Source organism: Lepidochelys kempii, chromosome 5 (assembly GCF_965140285.1).
Source record: "Lepidochelys kempii isolate rLepKem1 chromosome 5, rLepKem1.hap1, whole genome shotgun sequence".
NCBI classification, from domain to species: domain Eukaryota; kingdom Metazoa; phylum Chordata; order Testudines; family Cheloniidae; genus Lepidochelys; species Lepidochelys kempii.
Window position 1 is genome coordinate 37,723,082 of NC_136384.1, and position 26,415 is coordinate 37,749,496.

Sequence of the window (26,415 nt, forward strand, 5' to 3'; positions counted from 1 at the left end):
CTCTGGCACTCCAGCTGGGGAGCAGGGTCAGGGGCTACTCCGAAAAGCAGCAGCATGGCTCCAGAAAGCATGGCCCCCCTCCAGCTCCTATGCGCTCCAATGGCCCCGCTCCAATGGCCCCACTCCAATGGCCCCCTCCGGCGCTCCAATGGGAGCTGCAGGGGTGGTGCCTGTGGATGGGGCAGCGTGCAGAGCCACCTGGTCGCACCTCCGCATAGGAGCTAGAGAAGGGACATGCTGCTACTTCTGGGAGCCGCTTGACATAAGCACTGCCTGGAGCCTGCATCCCTGAGCCTCCCTCCACGTCCCAACCCCCTGCCCAAGTCCTGATCCCCCTCCCACTCTCTGAACCCCTCAATCCCGGCCTGGAGCACCCTCCTGCACCCCAAACCCCTCATTCCCATCCTTATCCCAGATCCCTCAGCCCCCCCCCCCACTCTACCCCCCTGCCCCAACCCAGAGCCCCCTTCCTCACCCTGAACTCCTCATTTCTGGCCCTACCCCGGAACCCGCACCCTCAACCACAGCCCTCACCCCCTCCCCAATTTTGTGAGCATTCATGGCCCACCATACAATTTCTATTCCCAGATGTGGCCCTCGGGCCAAAAAGTTTGCCCACCCCTGGTTTAAGTACAGTTCTTCCAGCATGCAAATTTCGTGCTTAGCTACACATTCACCTTCTGCTTTACTCTTGCTATGAAGCAAGGCTAAGCATGGTGACCCTGTAGAAATCCTCTCATCAATGGAAGGTTGGCCTCCCTGCATTCCCTGTCTAGTTCATCACTTTTTAGCTCCTACATATACAGATACCATCCATACCTGTGCTGTACAAAATGAAACCCTCAATGAATAAGTATTTCCTGATGCTACACTCAATGAAGTTTTTGAGAACAGATACATCTTGTTCGTTTCTAATTCTTGTCAGAATTGGCATGCGTACTCAAGTAAGGAGCTAACCACATCCTTGGATTTTCCTAGAAAGATCAGGAACATCAAGAGTCAATTAAACTATCATGTCAACTAGCCAATTGTAATGGCATTGCCAGACATTATATAAGAATGCTGTCACGCAATAAGCTGCAGAAATTTTTGGAACCAATTATCAGCTGTATTTATCGCTGAAAAGCAAAACAGAGGACCTATCAATTTTGCAACAAAATTTACAGTCGTGATATTAGCAAATTCCTTTTCCACTATTTTATTTCCAGCACATATTTTATTATGTTTAATAGCTGAAACCTAAGAGAGTGACTGATAAAAAAATCCTCTTAAATTGGATATGACAGCATTATCCTTTTTCTCTAATTGGAAACAGGTCACTCTAATCTATGACCATGATTTAAGAAGATATTATTTTACTTTGGTTGAGCTTACAAATTTGGTAAAAATACTATCAAATACAAAGCTTCTACACATGGACTGTCATTCCTGAAGACAAGATGCTAGTCATGTAACAAACTATGTCAGCGTAACTAGAAGTGATTCAAAAGGACATGACTAAAAAATAGTCAGTCGGTTAACAAAAGCTGACTTCTAAATGGTGATTCATTCTTTCATACCACAACATTAGCCTCTTCCTTTATTCCTAGTAAGATGCACTGTATCCATCTAGATGACCATCACCATATTATCTGAGTGCCTCCCATGGGATAAAGCAAAGATGCCAATGAGCTCATACAATAATGAAAAACAAATTCAGTAAGGAAAAAGATTTTGGTTTCATGTGACTCAGTAGTTGTTCTAAACCGTCATTTTAATTCTAATTCTTAACAAAATATTTAGGACTTATATAGTGCTTTATATTTTCAAACCATTATACAAACATTAAACTAATGCACATGTCTCTGATAGGTATGTAGGTAGGTAAATACTGTTTTCCTAATTTATGGAGAAACTGAGGCAGAAAAGACTTGACTGAGGGAAAACAGATAGTCTTTTGCACAACAGGTGTAAGAACTTAGGAATTCCTGGCTCCCAGTCCTAAAATCAAACCACTATACAAATACATAAATGTATGGCAAAATAAAGTGAAAGGAACATGGCTAGCTTATAAATCACACTAGCATCCAAATATCTTTTTTCCTCACTCTTTTTACAGTAACAGCTATGATTACTGTGATGGGGAAAAAAAGAGGGTGAAAGATACTTCTCTTTTTTATTTCCAATTTGTTTACTTTGTACATTTGGCAGCTTTTGCTGCGTAGTTAATTTAGTTTCTCTCCTTCCCCTATGCAGTCCATTAGTCAGTTTCCCGTGTTATTTGTACAAGTCTTTCACACAGCAATAAAGAAGAAGAAAAATATTTTTCTCAATAGGAAAATGTGATTATTAAATAACAAAAATTGGCAGGGGACCTCAGTGCCCGGTGTAAAAAAATCATTATTTTAAATCAACTAGATTTCAAGTTGACTGTTTTCTCTTTAAGTCTCATTCTTGTTATCCTTAATGTTTACAATTAAGACATTTAAATTGTGTATAAAATGCAATTCACTTTAATAAAATGTTCAAACCAATCCCTGTTCTATTTATTTTTGTTTAAATCCTTTTTCAGCGGGTGATGGTATGGTCAACATTTTCAGCTGAGTACAGGGCATGGATGGCCATTACAGGAAAATGAAATGTATTCTTCCAGTGACTGAATACGTCCGCAAACATTTGGATTGGTGCTCATAGTAAAGTAGCCTTTGAGTGTGAGAGATGGTTAGATGCATTGCTGCTTTGGAAATCTGCATTTTATTTTTACTTAACAACTCAGAGGAACTTTTGCAGAGTCACTTGAATATAAATACCCGCATCAACACATAACCTACTATACATGTTGGACAGCTACAACTTTATTTGATGTATCAAAAAAGTAGCTGTTTTGTGTGGTAAAACTAAATAAAACATGTATCTTTCTAACTCTGATGTTTAGAGAAATTTCTTGGAGACATAGTGCACTCACAGTAAACAGGTCTGGGACCACAAACCCAAGGTTAGCAAGAATGTATCCACATACTGTAACTAACAGTGATCCTCACTGACTTTTGTTCCCACCACTATTTTTGTTCCCAATGCTTTTGATGAATCACAAAGATAGCAAAGAATTTTATCATTATCTGTGGTAAACTTCAACATGCATTGAAACATTTCTGTGTTTAAATTCAGATACAGAGACATACTAAAATAATACACTAGAGATTTTTGCAATCATAAATACAGAAGTGAAAATATGTTTGCATGTTAGTTTCATTATACACACTCCTCTATATTTAACTCATCTACAAATTAGTACAGTCCTGTGGAAAATGTTTGCTAGATCTTTATTAGTAGCACTCCTGGACCGCAGTCAGGTTTCAGGGGCCCATCGTGCTGGGTTCTGCAGAAGCATGCACACACATGCATACAGGTCCCTGCCCAGGAGAGCTGACAATCAAAGACTTTTTAAAAAAGAATAAAGAGTAAATAATAATAAAAATAAAACACCACCACATGGTAACCTAGACATTTTTTAAGAAGACGATTTGCTTGTATGATTGTACCAAAGTGTAAGTTAAGCATCCAAATCCCTGCTCAGCACCTACATTAAAGTTAGGATTTTCAAATGTGCACTGGCGCTCATAGCGCTATCTGAAGTTACCAGGCACTTCTGCAAATTAGTGCATTTTTATTTACCCATCTAAATATGCATCAGGGAGCCTAACTTTCGGCATCCAAGTTTGAAAATTGTTGGCCTAATATTTAAAGCCTCGGTACTAGCAAACATTAAACGGAAAGGCCCATCAACGAATGGGGCACCCAGTCTGCATGCCTTACCCACTATTGCCAATCCAAGGACTCAAAAATCAGGAGTCTGGTCCCTGAAATCGTGAGATGATAAAACAATATTTCTTTTTATCTGCCTTCTGGTTTTTGAGCTGTTAGGGATTATGTTTTCAAGCTTTTCTCCACAACTATGTGGGCTAGAAACATACTTTATTTTTTAAATGAAAGCTGAGATTATCTGGCACTCATGTGACTCCAAGAGCTGGGGATTTAAGAAAAAACATCAAATAGTTCAAAATTCACAATAAAATCATGAGCGTTGGCAACATGCTGATTGACTACAGAAATAAACTCGCTATTTGATTGTGATGTTCTTTTGAACTGGTTTATTTATAGAGCCATGCATATAGACCAGGGGTGAGATGGTGTGCTGTTCTTCCAAGAAGCTACTTTTGGGCTTTATCAATTCTGGCACAGTCAGGGTCTGGCACAACCCCTAAATAACTTAAGCATCCCAGGAAGCTGATCTGAGTTATGGCAGCCCTGGCTGGACTGCTTACCGGGCAGCTCCAGGCTATAGAGCTTCCCAGAATCGCCATAGCTCTCTGAGCTACACTCACTCTCCTGGCATGCCCAGGCTTGTGAGAGGGCCTGTGGAGCACCACCTATGCTACCTTACACAGTGCCTGCACTGAGGAAATTCCCACCCAACCAGCCATGGGCCTTTTATATCCCTGTGCACTACTACAGTGGTGTGGTTCCTCAAGATGCTCCCTCGTATTTATACCAACTCCGCTTTCCTGAGTCCATAGCTATGAGTTTGGATATCACTGATTACTATTTATTGTGTACCAATAGCATGCTCTAAACTGTATAAACACAGGACTCAATCCTGCATTGAGATCAGATAGAGGAGCCTTCTGTGCTTGAGCAGAGACTTAATGCAGTCAGTCAAACTCAATAAGGGCTCAAGGGTCCATGGTATCAGATCAAGATAGTAGCTGTACAGTAGACATGCTCCCTGGCCTACGAAGTTTATAGTATAGTTCTGACACTCACGAGGCACAGACTACCCTAATCTGATAGACGTTCTTTCCTCTAATATAGCTGCTTTTGCACCACTAATATGAGTGAGTCCTTAGCTGGTGTAAAGACAACACAACCAGTTCCCTATGCCACCCCACTATGTCTAAAAGACTCAACAAACAGCGGAAATTGACTGACAGCACAGGGGAAAGAGTAAAATTGAACTGACTATGCAGAAAGTGCTGCCAAATGCACAAAGTAAACAAATTGGAAATAAAAAAAGAGAAGTATCTTTCCTGCACCATCTCTATTTTTTTTCCAGTTACAGTGATCTTTCAATGTTACTTATAAAAATGGTGGGGAAAGAACATATTCAGACACTAGTGTGATTTATAAGTTGTTGGTTTCCTTTCACTTTATTTTGCTATACATTTTGGTATTTTTCTAATGCTTTGATCCAAGTACTGCGGTCAGGCATTCCTGAGTTCTTATCCCTGTTGCACAAAAGGTTATCTGTTTACCCTCAGACTAGACTTCTCTGCCTCAGTTTTCCCGTGAATTAGGATAACCGTATCTATCTACATATCTACCAGGGATGTCATGAGCATTAGTTAATGTTAGTATAATTGTTTTAAAATGTAACATGTTGTGTAAATACCAGATATTTTTAAAAATAATTAGAATTAGAATGACTGTTCATAACAACTCCTGCAACATTTGAAACTGAAAACTTTTTCTTATTGATTTTTTCCCACTATTGCATGTGCTCACTGTTCTTTGCAAGATGACTAATGGCATTTGATTTGTTTTTATTTTAAGAAAGAAGAACACTGAAAACATACACATAGATTTACATAGTCAAAAAATAAAAAGAGATTTCATTTATGGCCTGCCAACCTTAACGCAACAAAAAACTATCTGAGAGCATTTCTGAATATTTTAGCATGTTGCACTGAAACGAGCAACAGAGAGTTTCCGACATCTGTATCCATAGCTGATGGATCAAGTAAACCTACTCAATATGTGACTGCAATATTAATTTCCAGTTCTGACGTAAGATATGGCATCATTCTGATTGACCTTCAGATTGGCTATGACAACCCAGCTTACTGTATATCTCATATCAAATGCCTTGCCTGCATGATCCTGTTTCTAAAGAAATGAGAAGATCTTTATGAGACACATTTTCTTCCCGATTTCAATAAGTATATATGAATAATGTTTATCTGTTATCTCTGGCAAATCAGGAGTGCATTAACAAATACAAATACAAGAGGGAGAAAGGGGGTGGGATAAGACCTGCAGTTGTGCAGGGTGATGGAAACTATAGATTTTTTCAGACAAAAGTCAATCAGAATGTTTTCAAAAATAATGACCAATCTTTTTAAAGTCAAGGTTATTAATATATTTGACTGAACTAGTAATTTTTATATTGATTTGTAACTGGTTAGATCTTATTTGTTTAAAAGTCTTGTCTCCTGTGTTCAGAAAAGGCATAAAAGGACTGAATTCAATAAAATATAACTATTATTTCTTTTTTTAAATAATAGAGAGTTGCTCAGGTACTACTGAAGCGAGGGCCATATAAGTATCATAAACAAGCAAGCTGATGGGTCAACAGATTAGATAGACATCTTCAGCCTATAGAAATCTTCCAATGTTAACTTGCTGTGGGGTCATTCCTCCTAAAGTGGTTGGACAAGTGTTTTTAAATGTATTTAATCAGATCCATAAAAGCCTTCAATATTATAATTACAAATAACTGGATAATATTTTTGTACATTTCCTTTCACAAATTAATTATCTAAGCCTTCATTCTTTCCATACTATAAATATCCAATAATTTGGATGGGATTTGCAACAAATACAGGATCAGGCCCTAACTGTGGCACTGATCCCGCTCCCTTTTTAAAAATGAGAGTTTTGCCACTGACTTCAATAGGAGCTGAAACAGACCCACTATCTCTTGATTTAGAGTAAAAAAATAAGGACCAGTTCTGAGGTGAGGAATATCTGCAAGTCCCAAATGTAGGAGCTCAGTATCTCAGGATCAGATCCTGCTGGAATTGTTGTTAAACAATTTGGTACAAAACTGTTTTTAAAGTTTGGGAAATGTTGAGCTTTACACCATTTCTCTTTTGTGGTTCTGTCTCTTACTGTCAGTTTTACTTTCGAATCATAAAAGCAGCAGAAATAACCAGCTGACCAGAACCAGAGAGACTGTGGAGAAAGGACGGAGAAGCATAAATGGTCACTGAGAAATTTACTGGATATATTATGGGGCTTAAGCAGCATAAAAGCTGAAATTCTTGACATCTTATACATAGCCACAGAAGAGTATCCGGTTAAATAAAAATGCAATTGATGAAAACTGATGACAAAGTTGGGAATGGCAGTCAAAACAAGAAAGCAGAAAGGTAAAATAAAAGACAGAGATTATATGAAGAAAGACCTTATTTGTTTTTCTTGATATTCTGAAAAAAATTAAACTAATTCAAAATAATAAGTTTATTAAAAGGTGAATAGCTATTTGCATAGATGGAATAGAGGAAAGAAGTGTACTTTCTTTGTTACAATTAACCCCCCATTTTTCTAAAGTGATTACAAATGTGGGGAAAACATACGCCTCCCATAGTACCTTGTAGCAAGTTCTTCTTATTACAGATGTAAAATAAATTCTCAGTAATGTCAGGTAAAGCCCATTAAAATGAATACCATAAATATTAGCTGAATATTCAGTCTGTGGCCTTGAGGGCACTGAGGAAAGTAGGATGGTGAAAGAGCTATCTGGAAGCCCTACATATATGGCTTATTCTCTGCAGAAAATTTTAAAATATATGTTCTTTTTCCTTGCAAACATTAATAACAAACAATATTATGCCATATATTAGCATCAATATTTACAGCTAAAATAGGGTCTGTACCACTTAAAATACAATCGTATTGAATACAGTGTTATCTTTATTATCACCTTTTCAGATGTTTACACTCTGGCACAAGGTTGCTTACAACCTTGTACCTCTCCATTGTAGACAACTAACTTCTGAAATTGAAATATACCATTTTCTTGGCTTCCAACAGAATGTGTGTGGCAAGAATAAATAACAGAAAAGATTGTAACGGTCAGCAATCAAATATAATACCTCTTATTTTAAACTCAAACAGAAATAGAGAAATAGTTTAACCTTCCAACACCTAATGTTTCACCACTTTCAAAATGTGCCTTGAAATTTACAGCCATAGGAATCTGCACAAACTACACGGGCAATCATTCAGATTCATATGCAGAGCTTCAAACGATGAATGTTTCCTGTGTTTTTCAAGCCCAATACAGTTATTTTAATTTCTTAGACCACTGCATCTTTTTTTGTTGTTAATACTATTCAGATAATTCCCCTTTAACAATATATCAAAGTCTCAAAACTGTTTGTTTTCAGCATCCCTGCTCTATGCACACACATGCCATCAGAAACAGAACTTTGCACTACCATCCTTGGTTGATCCACTCATATGCAGTCATATGAGTCAACAAACCCGTGAACATTTTAGTTAAGGATAACAGCTCCTTCATGTACAAACATTCAGGGTTTTTTTTTTAATTAAACAGCTTAATTTACGTTAAAAAGAAGCTTAGAGATGCATTAAAGTTTTTACTTGGCGTTGCATGGCTAAACTCCAGTGTGGCCCAGAGAACGGGACCCTGTAAGTAGTTGGATGCATTTTGTACCTGGCTAAAAACTATCCACTGGATTTCCAGCTTTGGAAGCAAGTGAGGGAGGAGAAATAGAGGGCAAGGGAGTCCGATGGGTCCTACCTTGTTCGAGGCCATTTCACTGACGGAGTGCCTAGTTTGCAGGGTCTCCAGCTGGTCCAGGCACCAGTCCAGCTCCTCCAGGGTCTCGCTGGCCAGTTTTTGGTAGGCCTCCTCTGCGAAGAAATAGGGAAAGGAGTACTCAGTTCTCAAGCGCTTCACAGGGCTAACAGCAAGCTCCAAAGGGTCCATCCTGCCATACCCAGCCATGCTCAGATGCCCAGTGCCCACACATGAGTGCTGCTCCTTCATATTGCTAACGCAGGGCACTGAGGGAGGGCAGGCTTCAGACTCCAGCTGGACCCACAAAGGAACTGCCTGGGTAACAGAGTCTCCAGCCTCCTTCTTTCCGCCTTAAAGTCAACGGTCGGAACCAAAATCTGCGGGGACACTTGGAAGGCTCGTTTGCTGCGGGCTCAGTCTCTCAAGCGGACCCTAGCCTGCATGATGCTGGCGGGAGGCTCGCCTCCTCTCTCTCCTCCGGGACGGCTGAGGCAGGGACCTTTGCGTTGCCCAGGCTGGAGACAGGCAGCGCCGCCGCCCCTCCCCCCGCCCCGGCCCGCCCCCCCGGAGAAGGCTCCGAGCAGAAATGAATCAGCGCGGCTGCTGCCGTGTGTGCGGCCACCACGTTTCCTGTGTTCCCAGCTCCTCCTCCCGCCGCGGCGAGAAGCGGAGTCCGGGGCTGCTGCTCTCAGGGATCCCCTCTCCCCGGCCCCTCCCCCCCCACCAGAGGGTATTTTAAAGCCCCCCGTGATGGTCCGGGTTTCCCTGTGGTGGCACCACACGAGCAGCAGGCGAGCGAGAGCGCCAGCCGGAGCCGGAGCCGGGGGCAGCCGCGTGTGCTGTGTGTGTGAACGGCGGGGGAGCGGCCGAAAACCCGGCGTGGAACTCTCGCAGTCGCCTCCGCCGAGCTCCGTTTACGGCTTAAGGAGCAAACACGTAGGTCCGGAGCCCTCCCGGCTTCTCCCCCACATGTCACCGCCACCTGCCTTGGGCGGGAGCATAGCGCGCGCGCCACAAATCCCCACCGCCGCCCTCCGGGCCACGGGCGCTTATGTAACCGCGAGCAGGTCAACACACGGCTTCGCCGCCGCCCGGGGAGATGCCCCGACAAGATTAGCGCCTCGTAACCTTGAGGCTCCGGGTTCTGAGCAGGTGGCATGCCAGGGCGCTCCGCAGCGGCTGAGCGCCACAACTCAGCTGGCGGGGAGCTGGCTCTGGCCACAGCTCCCTGCCCCTTGCCTCCCCAGCAGAAGTTTATGTCTCGCTGGCATATTTCTTCACTGAATGATTATCTGTCACATGTTGATGTCTGGACCCTAGGTGTGTTAGCCTCTCGGCCTCAGATTCCCAGGAGTGGGGCAATAATAGTTTCTTACCTAGCCCCTAGGGTTGTCCAGCATTAATCGATTAATAAAGCCCTCTGAAAATGTAATTCCATGTAAGGGCTAAGTATAATTGTGTTTAGCCAAGGATGTAGCAGCAAAAGGATTTTTCAAATATTGCAGTAATATTTACTCTAAACCAAACGGTGTGTGTCTACAGTGCATCACACAATTTGCTTTGGGGAGCAGGGAGATAGGACTGCTGAAAGCTCTCCTGAAGTTTACCCTGGAAACCTAATATCAGGTTGGAAAGATTTTAGTCTTTTCTAATGTACTAAGTGTCACGTTGCAGCACGTTGTCGTACAACATATAGAAGTGGACGCAGAAAAGGAGCAAAAAGGGCCATGCACACATCCCACTCACAAAATGACCAGTCACATGAGAACCAGCATGCGCTGTGGGTTAGCTCACGATAATCAGGAAAAATAATTATATTTCCAAGGTGAGGATGTCATCTGTAAAGCCTGTCTATGATTTCTCCTACAGAAGTTGCATTTTTCAACGGGCTGAACTGACACTGCTGAAAGCAGTAGTGTAGTGAGGTGCTCTGACTTGAGAACTGTGCACTTGGGAGCCTATGTTAGGTACCCAAGTTTGAAAAGCTGGCATACTTGTTTCTGGAATCAGTGGCATAAGAATGCAATTTCAAGGAAGAGAAAAGGAAGCTCAATGGGTTTGCTCTTCCCTCCTAAAATATCTTCAGGAATTTTGTCCCAGATGAAATTAAATGTAATCTTCAAAATGTCAAGAAAAAAAAATAATATTAAACCATTCAGCACTGGCTAGTACCACAGTCGTTTAATGAATTATCCTTATATATATTGTAGTTCTAAGTGCTACAAATTCTTTTAAATGATGTGTTTTTAGTCTCAGAGTATAAATTTCTTTAAGATAAGTATTAAAAAGGATAAATGAAAAGCTATTTGATTCACATTATGGTTATACAGTATATTGACCAGGTAGAGAGAAGTTTAACAGAGATTCCATTGAAAATTAATCATATCATATTAATCATGATGATTAATCATCATTAATCATGCACTATAAGGTGGGTAGAAAGCTGGCTAGATTGTCGGGCTCAACGGGTAGTGATCAATGGCTCCATGTCTAGTTGGCAGCCGGTATCAAGTGGAGTGCCCCAGGGGTCGGTCCTGGGGCCGGTTTTGTTCAATATCTTCATAAATGATCTGGAGGATGGTGTGGATTGCACTCTCAGCAAATTTGCGATGATACTAAACTGGGAGGAGTGGTAGATACGCTGGAGGGGAGGGATAGGATACAGAAGGACCTAGACAAATTGGAGGATTGGGCCAAAAGAAATCTGATGAGGTTCAATAAGGATAAGTGCAGGGTCCTGCACTTAGGACGGAAGAACCCAATGCACAGCTACAGACTAGGGACCGAATGGCTAGGCAGCAGTTCTGCGGAAAAGGACCTAGGGGTGACAGTGGACGAGAAGCTGGATATGAGTCAGCAGTGTGCCCTTGTTGCCAAGAAGGCCAATGGCATTTTGGGATGTATAAGTAGGGGCATAGCGAGCAGATCGAGGGACGTGATCGTTCCCCTCTATTCGACATTGGTGAGGCCTCATCTGGAGTACTGTGTCCAGTTTTGGGCCCCACACTACAAGAAGGATGTGGATAAATTGGAGAGAGTCCAGCGAAGGGCAACAAAAATGATTAGGGGTCTGGAACACATGACTTATGAGGAGAGGCTGAGGGAGCTGGGATTGTTTAGCCTGCAGAAGAGAAGAATGAGGGGGGATTTGATAGCTGCTTTCAACTACCTGAAAGGGGGTTCCAAAGAGGATGGCTCTAGACTGTTCTCAATGGTAGCAGATGACAGAACGAGGAGTAATGGTCTCAAGTTGCAGTGGGGGAGGTTTAGATTGGATATTAGGAAAAACTTTTTCACTAAGAGGGTGGTGAAACACTGGAATGCGTTACCTAGGGAGGTGGTAGAATCTCCCTCCTTAGAGGTTTTTAAGGTCAGGCTTGACAAAGCCCTGGCTGGGATGATTTAACTGGGAATTGGTCCTGCTTCAAGCAGGGGGTTGGACTAGATGACCTTCTGGGGTCCCTTCCAACCCTGATATTCTATGATTCTATGATTCTATATACTGAAATGAGGTTAAGTGAATCAATATGAGAAGGAGATAACATTTTGATGGCTAGCTAGACTTCAGGCTGTCTTTCAACATTCCTTGAAATTCAGAAATTGGGAAATTCACATTTTTCTTCACAAGGTAACAATTTTTCTGAAATCTGAGATTATATTAAGGTGGGGCTTTTGGGAGCAGAATAAAATAAAGTTGAAGGTTGTCAGATTTTAGTAAATAACGTAAAAGGTCCTGTTCACCATCTATTTGTTTTAAAGGTCATATCCCTCTTCCTGCCCCCATCCAGCTATCTTTAAAAAAAATACTCCTAACATTATTGTAGATGTGTATAATTTTATCTATCTGTCCTCCCAAAAGACTTTAACAAGCAGGAGTCCCTCCATTCCCTAACTAAATGCCACCATCTCTGTCATGGACCACTCCATGACAATGGACTCGGTATACTGGACTCTATGAGAATCTTCCATGGTTCTGGGGCTCCATGTGTAGGGAATGTGTAGAAGAGGCCGACTAGACATAACTCTAATGGAACTACCTGTCTGAGTAAGGACTACTAACATGACTTACAAGATTGAGCTCTTTCAGATCTTGAAGCCCAGTTCAATCTCCAGTGACTTAAATAGAAGTTGGATTGGCCCCTGGGGCACCAACATGGCCATGGCTGGAGATGGAATATTGGACAGGGAAGGCCGATACTCTGAGGTGGTACCATGCATTCTCTCTCTCTCCCTCTCTCTCATATGCTTGGCTGGCTGGTTCTTGCTCACATGCTTAGGGTCTAACTGATGGCCATATGTGGGGTTGGGAAGGAATTTTTCCCCAGCTCAGATTGGCAGTGACCTTAGGGAATTTTCACCTTCCTCTGCAGTGTATGAGTGCAAGTCACTTGCCAGGATTATCTGGGTATATCTCACTTAATCATTTCCCTGCCATTATGGGGGCCATGGGCACTTAGGTCCCTCCTATTCTGTGCCATTGGCACATAATTAGTTTAGTCTCCTGTAGTCTGTAATACTTTGGTTTAATTTTGGTTGTTGGGTTTAGTGTGTCGTACTGGGTGGTGTTGGTGGCCTGTGATTTACAGGAGATCAGACTTGATGAGGACCTGATGGTCCCTTCTGGCCTTAAATTCTTTGACTTCACTATGGAACTTCAACGAGTCTAAAATAATACTGGTATTCACATGCTAATATGTAAAACAAGCACCCCACTTTTGTTCCTAGAATTCTCAAAGTGCAATGCAACCAGAAGGCAGTTTTTCAGAAATACACCGTAAAGGTTTTGAGGCTCTAAATTTGACCCATCTTTAAATTGTTATAAAATCTGACAAGAAATATCCTGTAGGTTGTAAATTTTTAAAATCTACCATTCCATCACCAAGAAATTAAAAATAAAAATAAACAAAACATTAGCCACTAATTTCTGGCAGGCCCACAAAAAGGTTTCTGTCCCCTGCTTTGGCTCTAGAGTGGTAGTTAATTACCAAACACTTTCCCCAGAGCTGATCCAAAAATCAGCCAAATGGTATGGGTACACAAACAAAGTTCTTTTATAACAAGAAAGTACTTCATGAGTTGAGCACAGCCAGATCAGTTTCATCTTCATCAAAAAAGGGTGTGTTGGGGTTGGGGAGGTGGTAGGAGGAGGATGTCAATGTTTGCCAAATAGAAAAGGTCAAATCTGGAAGGAAATTTTTTTCTAGGTAAGTATTATACAGAAGGCAGATTAGAATAACTGTGACACAGCTGGAAGGGAGAACCACCTTTCACACACTGATTCTGGAGGTACCTGGTGTTTGGTTTACAGGGTAACTTACTGTAGGCTGAGAACTGAATTTATGCTCAGCTAAAACAGTTCCTAAGAGCCATTTTTACAGACAAAAGCGGCCAGATGTTTTGGTGTTCTGACCACGTCCCCTCTTCCCTGGAACGCTCCTAGAACAACTTACAGGAGTGACTATGAGGGAAGAGCAGCAGCAGTGCTGTGCCACTCAATGAATGCCCTTAACTGAGGCTATTACTGAGGCACCAATTCCAACCAGCTCTGCAGCCACCCCTTTATGTCACAAGAACTAGCAAAAAGGGATTACGGGGAGGAAGGTTAAATAGAGATTTACAAGAGATTATTTGACTTCTACAATCTTGAGTTGGGTTGTCCAGGCTATGCAGGTGAGTCTCTGTCTAACTGTTTTATAGTATGGTTTTTTTTATTGTTTTCTCAAAATATAAAGAAACAGACTTGAACATTTTATAATTTCTTCCTGTAAATTATTATCCCCTACTATGTATTGGGTTTTAAAGATTACTTAGCACCAATTAACTTGAAAATTTGCATGCTGCTGGGCAAGTGTTCTTAAAAAAAAAAGGGAAGCAGCAGTGACAAATTTTCTTTTTTTATGTCAGTAGACTAACATAAACCGTTCCCATCACCCCTCCTTCTAAATTCCAACTACATGTGTAGAGAAAACAAACCCAATACTTACAAAAAGAACAAAGATTAGCCATAATCATTTGGCATTGCACAGCCATGTTTTTAAAAAGGATGTCTCAGATATTTGTGTTTACAAAACAATTAACTGTGAGAAAGCTCCTAATATAACTCCAGAGATAGCTAGCTATGTCCTCATTTACTCGTTTCATTCAGAAGCTTGCTGTTTAAAAGTTTAAATGGGAAAATTTATTGTACGATGATAATTTTGTCAACAGAGATAATGTCTAATTTGTTTAATGGATGATCGAGCTTTTTATATATGCGGTCACTTTATCTCATTTCTAGGTCATGAAAAACAATACCAGACATTTCTTCTATGGCTCAAGTATTTATTACATTAATCTTTTCAGTTTTCTCTTATAGACAGTTTTGACAAACACAGCTGAAGCCAAAGATAAGGGGCCAGATTCTTGGTTACATTCTGGCTACTTTGTACCATCTGAGCAGTGCAAAGGGGCTAGAAAGCAGTAGGATCTGGCCAGCAAAGAATTCCATTCAGTATGAAGGAGCTGTCACCTGGCACAGAACCAGTGTAGTTAGCCACTGCAATGTAGGCGTGTGTTTTGGATGTGTCACAACAGGAAAGGGCATGGCTGGAGGGTAGTGCCCTCCAGTTATGCTCAGTGGGTGTACAGTCCCTTAGCCAGCTGGGATTAGCAAGAGAGGTACCCAGGCTGCTCTGAGCTATGCTGAGGCCAGGGCCAGTTGAGATCCACTCAGAGAATCAGGGAGCCCTAACCCGCTCCCTGAAAGTCACCTTTGTTGTATCACAAATTCACAATAGAACCTCAGAGTCATGAACACCAGAGTTATGAACTGATCAGTCAAACACACACCTCATTTGGAACTGGAAGTACACAATCAGGGAGCAGCAGAGACGAGAAAAAAAGAAAAGCAAAATACAGTACAGTACTGTGATAATATAAACTACACCTCTACCCCGATATAATGTGACCCGATATAACGCGGGTTCGCATACAACTTGGTAAAGCTCCAACACGCTGCTCTGAGCAGTGTGTTAAGGGGGCTGGGCCAGGGCTGAGGAGTTGGATAAGGGGCAGAGTGTCTTGGGGGTGGTCAGGGGCACCCCCCCGCAGGATCTGGGAGGCAGGAGCTGTGGGGGGGCACTTTTGGGGGCCCCGCAGTCCCAGAGTGGCCCGGGGGATTAGTGGGGGGCCGTGAGCAGCCCGCTCCGCTTCCCTCACCCCGGCCCCAGCCGTGTCACTTGGGGGAGGGAGCTTGGGGGAAGGGATCCCCCCACCCCTGCACTCACCGGCAATGGCGGAAGTGGAGCAGCCCGGCCCCAGCCCGCTCCACTCCACCAGCTCCCAGGCACGGTGCTCCACTTCCTGCCGCAGGTGAGTGCGGGACCTTTCCCCAAGCCCCCCTGCCCGCAGCGACACGGCTGCGCCAGGGCAAGGAAAGCGGAGCAGGCTGGGGCTGCGTTGCTCCACTTCCTGCCACCGCCGGTGAGCACCTGTCAGGGGGCGGGGGGTGTGGATAGGGGTCGGAGCACTTGGGGGACAGGGAGCGGGGGGGTTGGGTAGGGGGTGGGGTCGATTAGGGACAGGGGTCTCTGGATGGGGTGGTCAGGGAACAAGGGGGGCCAAAGCAAGTTCGATATAACGCGGTCTCACCTATAATGCGGTGAGATTTTTTGTCTCCCGAGGACCGTGTTATATCGGGGTTGAGGTGTACTAAGAAAATAAAGGGAAAGCAACATTTTTTTCTTCTGCATAGTAAAGTTTCAAAGCTGTATTAAGTCAATGTTCAGTTGTACACTTTTGAAAGAACCACCACAGTGTTCTCAGCGTTACGAACAAACATATTCCCGAGGTGTTCATAACTCTGAGGTTCTATTGCAGTTGGTGCAGCAGAGTATCTAGGCCAAGATTTTCAGTTTCTGTAGTTGGCATTATGAACTAATCATCTTAGGTTCAAGTTACAGATTTCTTTCCTTAGACTAAAATGTAAGTACTTATAACTTTTAACCAGAATGCTTCAAGATATCAAATGACTTTGAACTTATACTCAACACCATCATCTACTGTAAACTATATTAAAACTGATTCAATGTCGGGGGAAAACAACCCTGTCTTCTTAGTCATCCTTCTCACAGCTGAAACAAATATAATCATGAATTTAATATTTATTTTTTCCTGAGAACACTTAACTACAGCTATTCATAAAAGTTGTGAAGCTGAAGATTCTCTCTAAGGTATGTTCACAGGTCATATTGTTGTCAAATTTAGAGATATAGACCACTTTGGAAGCTGCTGAGAAAATCCCCTTGATCTTGAGCAACACAAAAGGCTGGTGGTTAGATTTGGAACATGCATCTGTGAAGAGGAGCACAGCTGCAGCAAATTTCTGACAAACCCTGTGATGGTTCCACTTTGAACTCTTCTTTTCTCCATTCCAGGATTTTCTCCAACATTCCAATCTAATAAAGAACAAATGATGGTGCTGTTTAGTGACCTCATGCAGCCATAGATCTATATCTTAAGGACCAAGACTAGATTTCTTTCAGTGTGTGATGATCTGAAGGATTCCCCTGACACATTACTTTAAATTGTACCAGAGGCACCAGCTGAAGATGTTAAAATATCCCCATCTCTTTGAGAAGAAATTGTACTAGTTTCAAGGATAACAGCCGGAGCAGAACATTGAAACATTTTCCATTTGCAAGTGCTTGTGGAACTGCCCTGCAATTGTATTACAGATAAAGGCCATAATTACACAGATGAACATGGAGCAAAGCATGTATTAAATGAGGAACTACTTGAACTGCACAATTAGCTTAATTGAAAAAAGGCATTTCTCTGCCAACATTTCATATTTGCACTTTGGTGGTGCAAAGCAACTCTAAAAGTCAGCTGATATAACCCTCTGAGGATTCCTCTTCAATTAATTCTTGTAAACAAAAGGATATGGCTTCAGGAGTGCAACACTGAGAAATAGGGCTCTTTGCAATTATTGCCTGGAGAAAATAGTCATAAGACATTTGTTACATCTACATCTCTATATGTGCTTCCTTGGGGCAGCTTTACAATTTGACCTCAATAAGCCCTCTGTTTCTTTGTTTATTATGGGGCAAATTCTGTCCCCACTCCTCAGCTGCACAAAGCAGTTCTGCCGCATGGAAGCGGGCACATTATTTGTGGAGTCTGCACAGGGGGTACACATCTCTCATGTGTGCAGTCCAGATCTATGGTGGCTTCCTGTGTGCCAAACAGTTTGGGCTATAACCTGGGGTCAGGATTTAGAGCTAAGTCACTATGACTGGTAGGATGTATTGTAACACCTGTTATAAAAGTCCTTTTGTGATATAAAGTATTTATCAATTCACCAAAAATCAGAGTTGTGCAAATACCCATATTAATAAAATAGACTATTGGGAAAACCATACTTCACTGTAACCAAAAACATCTGGAAAAGCACATAGGACAACATCCACAACATATCCAAATGATCTATTAATTTAGTGATGGGCTACCTCAGAATTTCAGAGTAGGGATGCTTATAGGGTTGCCGCCACCTTTCTAATTGCTGGTAATGGGACCCTGAAGCCCCTCTCTCTGCTCTGCCTCTCCCCCCCAAGGCCCTGCCCCTGCTCCACCTCTTCCCCCAAGGCTCCAACCCTGCTCCACCTCTTCCCATGAGGCCATGCCCTCTTCATTGCCTCTTCCACCAAGCCACACCCTTCTCCCCTCTTCCCCTGCCCCTGCTCCTCCTCTTTCCCCCAAGGGCCTGCCCCCATCGCTTACTCCTCTCTCCTCCTCCCCCTGTTGCTCACTGGATCATCTCCACCTTCCGGTAACTGGTAACAACTGGATTTTCTAGTTGAAAACTGGGCACCTAGCAACCCTAAATGGCAGCTGGACACAGAAGCTGAAAACCAGACTGTCTGGGTAAAACCATGATGGGAGGCAAACCTAGATGCTCATATCAACTATTTGAAATTACCAAGGAACCCACAAGGCCAAATGGTCCTCTGTCTCCATACAGTTTCTCTTCATCTCTACCTAGTGCTGCCTTCTTGTCTGACTTTTTACAGGAAGCAACTTGTACATCCACTGGCATCTTTGGTCGACCACTCTCTTAACCAGTATGGGGATTGTCAGGATCACTGGCCTCTTAAAATTGTCTATGGAAAATTAGGTAATTCTTCATCACATACTGAGGCACACACTGCTACCACCAGTGCCAATTCCTCTGCAAAAGAGTCAAAATGGCTTCTGCTAACTCTCCTGATCGCACAGAGCAGGGACATATAGGAAAGAAAACCAATACCGTGTGACTTGTGACCAATCTCAACCAACCAATCCTGCTCAAAATGTAAAATTACATCAGGAAAATTGTATGAAGTGTTTTTGGTGTTGTTCTAACAACAAAATGTTTTACATGTGGATTTTAAAAAAAATCTGCTTCCATCTCTCTAAAGTTTTTGAACTTTGAAAAAGAGCATTTTTATTTGAAACATACCCCCACTCCCACCAATCAATAACCTTTCCAGCTCTAGTTGTGACAATTCAGAGCTAAAAAGATCTTGGGTAAGAAGTGGAGCCCATCCTTCAACCCAGTAACTCTGGTGTTACGAAGAACTTTGTTTCATGCAGCATATGGAAAATAACTTTTCCAGATTCTAGGATGTGTCTTAGAACTCAGTCCCCTCCCAAGTTGTAACATAGTTTTAAACTCATGATTCTGAGAAGAATGCTGCTGTGGCTGATTCAGTGTAATTTGAGTAGTGACAGATTTTCAGTGGAAAAAATGAATGTACCAGTCTGGAAAACAAGGCCCTCTTGGGCAAAAAGAGGATGGTTGGGACAGTCACACACTCCTGTTTACTGTTCTACAACATCGTGTAGTACTAATAGGGGGATCCAGGGAAATGAAAGTTGCCACCCATCAGGATTTCCCCTGATGAGACCAAATGTTAAATAGTATCCTAAATTATAGGATGAAAACAACATTAAATATATCCCTATAAAACGTGTCGCTCTAATCTTTATATTTTTAATCGTTAGTGAGTGCTATTCAGTTTTGGCTTCTTGTTTTCCTAAGACTTAAAACTTCCACATGAATATATAGCTTAGCCACTTGCCAAATTCCAGTATAAACTTATTGGAAATTCCAGTAAACTCCATTAGAATCCTTCAAACTGATTCCTGTTGGTTTCTACAGGAGACCAATAATTCTAAGAACCAATGGATCTGTTGTTCTGTTTCAAAATCTTGTTACCAGCTGGAACTGTAAGGACCTAATTGAAATTTTATAACTGGGAGGTCCACCACAGAGAGATTTTGAGGAAATATATTTGTTTTAATAAAATTGTTTTGAAACAATGGTGTTTGAATATCCTTGGAAGACAACAACAGGATAAAAAGGTATCTGTGTATTCTTGGTGGCAATTCCAACTGGAAATAGTAAAAACAGATATATTAATCTACTGCAGTGGTTCTCAACCTATTCACCATTGTGGGTCACATATGCAGCTCTCTATGAGTTATGTGGACCACACAATATATGTAGTACCTGTGTGGCCCTGAGGATGTCACTTGGGCTGCAGCTGTGTGCTGATTGGGCCGCAAGTGGCCCATGGGTTGAGAACCACTGGTCTACTCGTTCCTGGGATATTATACTCTAAATGAAATCAAGTGACACCAGCAGGCACCATTTGAAGGCAGAGCAGGATTAAGCCAATCTGGGCCCTATAGACATTCCAGGACATAGGGCCTCACCTGAGTCTTGTCCCCAGCTGGAGTACAAGGGTCCCATTTTCCTCCCAGAGAGCAGCAGCAGAGGAGCAGCAGCCTCCCAATTACTTGTTTTTGACACTGGAATGTATTTGCATTAATAGGTGAGCTAGGGCTAGATCACCTGTGCACGTCTGCAGAATTCCCTGAAGGCTCAGAACTCGGACATTTGCATAGCCTGTCAACCTGGGAATTGTATCAAACTTGGATTCTGACTCTTCTGATACACCAAAAAGAAGAATTTTCTGTCCTAGAAAGGATGAGGGGAATCCTGTGACTTCTGGTCTGAACTTTTAGCACTTACTATCCTCCTTCATTTAACCAGGGAAGGAGTTAAACATAAAAGGCTCGGTCAGCAAGCCTGGGTTACAGACGGAGAGGGTCAAATAGTAGGTGGTGGTCTGGTGAATTGCTCCTCAGAAAATATGAAGTATCGTCAGTCAAAATGAGGCAAGACAAGCATGAGGAGGAACAGATGGGGGAGAAGGTAAGGGCTGAGATGCAGAAGACAGCCCCACCTGTAATGGTGAGAAACTGCAACTGTTTATGTGAAGGAGCATGTAAAGGCAGAGATTTAGTGGAAGGGCAATTTCATAAGTGCACGAACTCTGTACCAACCTATTAAACTATATCGGAGCCAACAGCTGACCTTTAGTACCTGTGTTTAATTTAAACATTTATTTAGTTTTTAGAAATTCCCTGCTTTAGGTCAAGTGATGTCTATCAGCTCTCCTGAGGCCCTGATCCTGCAATTTGTTCCACCTGGTGAACCCATGTGCCAAACCTGAGCTCCACTGAAGTGAATGGAGTTCAGTGCATGCTCATGGGTCCACCCACATTGAAAAAGTTGCAGGATCAGGGCTAAGGCAGTGCCTCCTGTCTGACTGAAAAGACTGAAATCTGACTGAAATCTGTCTACGTAAAATTTATTAATACTCTTAATTAATAGGGTCCTGCACTTAGGACGGAAGAACCCAATGCACAGCTACAGACTAGGGACCGAATGGCTAGGCAGCAGTTCTGCGGAAAAGGACCTAGGGGTGACAGTGGACGAGAAGCTGGATATGAGTCAGCAGTGTGCCCTTGTTGCCAAGAAGGCCAATGGCATTTTGGGATGTATAAGTAGGGGCATAGCGAGCAGATCGAGGGATGTGATCGTTCCCCTCTATTCGACATTGGTGAGGCCTCATCTGGAGTACTGTGTCCAGTTTTGGGCCCCACGCTTCAAGAAGGATGTGGATAAATTGGAGAGAGTCCAGCGAAGGGCAACAAAAATGATTAGGGGACTGGAACACATGAGTTATAAGGAGAGGCTGAGGGAGCTGGGATTGTTTAGCCTGCAGAAGAGAAGAATGAGGGGGGATTTGATAGCTGCTTTCAACTACCTGAAAGGGGGTTCCAAAGAGGATGGCTCTAGACTGTTCTCAATGGTAGCAGATGACAGAACGAGGAGTAATGGTCTCAAGTTGCAGTGGGGGAGATTTAGGTTGGATATTAGGAAAAACTTTTTCACTAAGAGGGTGGTGAAACACTGGAATGCGTTACCTAGGGAGGTGGTAGAATCTCCCTCCTTAGAGGTTTTTAAGGTCAGGCTTGACAAAGCCCTGGCTGGGATGATTTAACTGGGAATTGGTCCTGCTTCGAGCAGGGGGTTGGACTAGATGACCTTCTGGGGTCCCTTCCAACCCTGATATTCTATGATTCTATGATTCTTGATGAATTTTTTCCCCATCTACCGTTCTTCTTTTCTCTCCTGTGTTATACTTCTTCCTTCACTTTTCTCCCATGTCGTTCTTTTCCGCATTGTCTGTTTGACCTTTCAGCCCTCTTTGATTTTGTGGAGAATAGCCGTTCCCCACACACTGTGTCCCATAAACCCTTCCCCCTCACAGCCGCTGCCTTTCCCCTTAGACTATCCCCAGATATTCTGTATCAGGCCCACAGACTCTGATCTTTAGGGCAGGTACTGCATCTTCCAATATGCTCTGTAAAGTTCCATGCACACCTCCGATACTATTGAAATAAAAAATAATAATTTGGTCTGGGGACTGCAAAACTGCAGAAGTGCATGGCTACAGTTTATTTTGAGCAAAATAACTCCAACATCCTCAACTTTGAGTAAGCTGTATGTTATTTACAGTTATCATAAAAGTTTCTAAGTTCTGTGTTGCCTTTTGTATTCTTTATTTTTATTATTATTTAAAAATATTTATATTATGGTATCCCAAAGACCCTAATTGGGATTAGGACCCCTTTCTGCTGGGTTCTGTGCAAACATGAAAGGTTTGTACTTTTTTTTAACCTTAAAAAAAGGCAGCACACCTCAGCCTTACTTGCTTTTTATGTTTGTTTTGAAAAGAATGGTAATTATTATGTTTTTATTAATTGATTTTTTCTGGAAACAGGGACACTTATGGTGGTAGGAGCTAAATACATAAAATTATTATTATTATTATTAAATGTGATAGGTAAGAAATCTACACTTTAAAGCTGAATAAACTGTATTAGTCACACGGTTCATGTACGCTGGACAATGAGTCAACCACTACTTTTGTTACATTTCCTTGTTATATTGCCTCAGGAAGTTATCCTTAAGACTCTTAAACCTTGAGATGACACTGTAAATATCAATTAGTAATCATCCGTTTAGCAGTTGTGAAAGGGCCAGACTAGGGAGTGGTTTGTTTTGGATGACAGGTATGCAACTGTCACACGTCATAAAACAAAACCACAAAACAGCTCAACCTGCTCCTCCATGCGTCAAGTTTAAATCTTGACAAATACTGTCTCAATCTGTCTTAAAGCAAATTTCAGTTCTTTCACAATATTTTAACAGTCCTGATCTTTTCCCTGAAGAAGAATACAGTTCTTGCAGTTTCTGAGAAAAATCCCATAGGCAGATCCTCAACATTGATTTCAGTGGAGTTACACTGACTTACAGTGTAACTGTAATGATGATTTGCCTCCCTCTCCAGCTCCCCTCCCCCTTCCCCTCCCCCCAGTTTTTAGATAGGTGACTGGAAATCATCCAGATATATCAAATGTAACAGTAAGAAAAAATGCATGAAATATACAAATATATTTAAGTAATTCTCACTTTTTTCATTCTGCAGACTATTGCCAAAGAGAAGAACCTCTCATAGACCCACCTCCCCTCCCAACTACCTAGGTCCAGATAACCTTTGTGTTCAGAGCAGCGTAAGGGGGCCAGAAAACAGCCAGATCTCCATACTGTGCTACAGATATTTTCAGTGTGTATAAGTTACTACTAACTGGAGCTGGCTGAAATGTGGGATTTCCAGTTTATGAGAAATTTTGATATTTTGAAATTTCCTGCAAACCAGAAATCCAAAATAATAATAAAAAATGTTTTGGAAACACAGACACATGGTGTTTCTCTAAGGACATTTCCTCCCACAGACCCACCAGCTGGTGAGTGAAACGGACATCCTTGTCAGTTAAACAGGCAAGAATGCCAGTTTCACTCACCAGCTGCCAGCGTCTGTGGCTCTGGGGCAGCCCTGTCATGAGGCCTGCCCAGGAGCCTGCTGGCAGCCTGAATAGCCAACTGGACCAAGAGTCTAGAAGCCCCGAGATCCCCAGTCCAGGGCAGTATTCATGGCAGGACTGCCCCAGACTCACACAACCTGGGACTTGGGAGCCCATCCCAGGATTTTCAGGCTCCCAGCTCCACGGCAGTGAGCTTGGAATCTCTGAGATCTCTGGCTTGAGCCAGGATTCTTAGGGCTTCCAGGCTCCCTGCTATGGAGCTGGGAACCAAGCACTAGTTACATTCAGGGCGTTTAGTCTCCTGGCTACATGGCAGGGAGACTGGAAGCCTTGGAGTGGCAGGGCTGCCTGAGAGCCACAGATCCTGGAAGACAGAGTTTCTGGCCCCAGAGTGGTCTGAACAGCAGGCTGCCCTAGAGTCACAAACCCTAGAAATGTTCCCCCTGGCCTGGGGGAAGTGAACATGACAGGGATTCCTGGGAGCATGCCAGCTGAGCTGGCATGGAATCAGGCAGGTTTCCATAAGAATTCAGCAACGGTTTGTCAAGCTTGACTCACTTTTGGAAAAATTTGGGGTTCAATGAACTGGCATTTTCTGACAAAACTGTTTCATCAGACAATTTTTGAGCAGTTCTACTAATAATCTATGTTATCCTGCATATACTCCATGAGATTCAGGGAGCCTTAACAAGATCATTGATGATTCTCTGTCGCTGCTGCAAACAGCAACTTGGCACGGAGGAGAATCCGGACCTCGTTTCTCAAAATGTTGCATTTTCAAACCACCAGCAAGGGATCTCTGGATCACAAATAATTTATGGTCCATACTTGGGGAATCAATTCATATTTGAAAATGTACAGTCCTTGTGTTGCATTCTGGGAAATCTGTCTATGTAAAATTTATTAATTCTGTGTGAGATTATGGACTCTCTTATCAAACTACAAATTTTGTTTGATTGTGTGGCTGGCTAGTCTACCTTCTCTGCTGTCTTTTTACATTTCAACTTTGGGATGAAGTTCTAAGAGGTGGTGGCAGAGGACTTATAATGGTGGGTTGTTAAACCTGGATAGTTTTCTAGTCAAAGGGAAGGAAGCACCTTTGGACAAAGAAGGTGGCCAAACCAAGAAAACTGGTTCTGAAAGGTGGGGTAGTAAACAGGCGGGGATCACTTGGTTGGGGACTTTGAACTCCTGACAAGGCTGATCATGGGTCACCTAATAGAATGGACTGTCACTTTATAAAAAGGAGGACGCTCTCACCAGACATTTTAGAGAACGGGAAAAGAGACCACAAGTAGATAGCAAGATTATGCAGGAGGAAGATCCTGGATACCCTAGAGGACTCTGACAAAATCCCAAAGAACTCTCAAAAGTAGTGATAAAACTGAGGAAGGGATAGCATATTGGTGTTTTATTGTTTTTAACCTAGATATGGATCTCTCTTGAGCTATCTAAAGTAAAGAGTAATTGTGTTGGAAATGTTTACAAAGCCTGTGTGTTATGTGCTTAAATTATCATATATCCCTAAAGAGGTAAACTGTAAACCAGAGTGCCCATAACTGGAGCTCTGGGAGAGAGTGTGTTTAAGCTACTGGAGTGCTCAGAGAGGTCAGCGCAGGCCTAAAGCAGCTAGATTGCAAGGTCCCACTTCTGCAAAGGGGCAACAGAGTCTGTGCCCAGAAAGTGTGTCAGAAAGGCCAAATGAAAAAGACAGTACTGGAGCTTAGCCAGACCAAAAGATGTGTAAAAGCACACCTTGCTAATATAAAGTGGCTAATTTGTATTAGACACCACAGCAGGGGTGTGTCTTCTTCAGGAGGGACTGTTTGTTTAGTGCATTCTCAGAGATGCAGAAGACCTCAAAAGGAGAGGAGAGAAGAAGGGGCTATGTCTCTCCCTTTCTTCTGCTGGGTTTACAGAATGGGCCAGCTATGGCATGTTAACAGGCTGCACCATTCTAAAGGATCTAGGTAGGATGACCATAATGCTGTTTTGGAGGGGACAGCCCCCTTTTTAAGCCATGTCCCTGATTAGAGTTGTCAAGTGTCTGGTTTTCATCTGGAATGCCTGTTCGAAAAGGGACCCTGGTGGCTCCAGTCAGCACTGCTGATGGGGCCTTTAGAAGTTCGGTAGGCAGCACAGCAGGGCTAAGGCAGGTTCCTTGCGTGTCTTGGATCTGCGTGGCTCTCGGAAGCAGCGGCATGTCCCTCTCCACCTCCTAGGCATAGGGGCAGCCAGGGGGCTCCATGCACTGCCCTCGCTCCACAGCCAGCGGGAACCACAGCCAATGGGAGCTGCAGGGGCGGCACCTATGAATGGGGCAGCGCGCAGAACTGCCTGGCCACACCTCTGTGCAGGAGCCAGAGGGTGGACATGCCTCTGCTTCTGGGAGAAGCCTGAGGTAAGTGCCACTTTGAGCCTGCATCCCTGACCCCCCTCCCACACCCCAACCGTCTGCCCCAGTCCTTATCCCCCTCCCACCCTCCAAACCCCTTGATCCCAGCCCAGAGCACCCTCCTGCACCCCAAACCCCTCATTCCCAGCCCCACCCCAGAGCCTGCACCCCCAGC

General features: G+C 43.0%; 1 protein-coding gene across 10 annotated transcripts in view; it reads right to left on the minus strand.

The window, feature by feature from the left end:
• Positions 1–26,415, minus strand: part of PDE4D (phosphodiesterase 4D) — a 773,254-nt gene that overhangs the window by 60,922 nt on the left and 685,917 nt on the right. For all 10 annotated transcript variants that reach the window (XM_073343989.2, XM_073343991.1, XM_073343992.1 and 7 more), the window contains one exon: positions 8,585–8,697. In XM_073343989.2, coding sequence (XP_073200090.1) covers positions 8,585–8,697 — 113 coding nt within the window. The remainder of the gene's footprint in view (positions 1–8,584; positions 8,698–26,415) is intronic.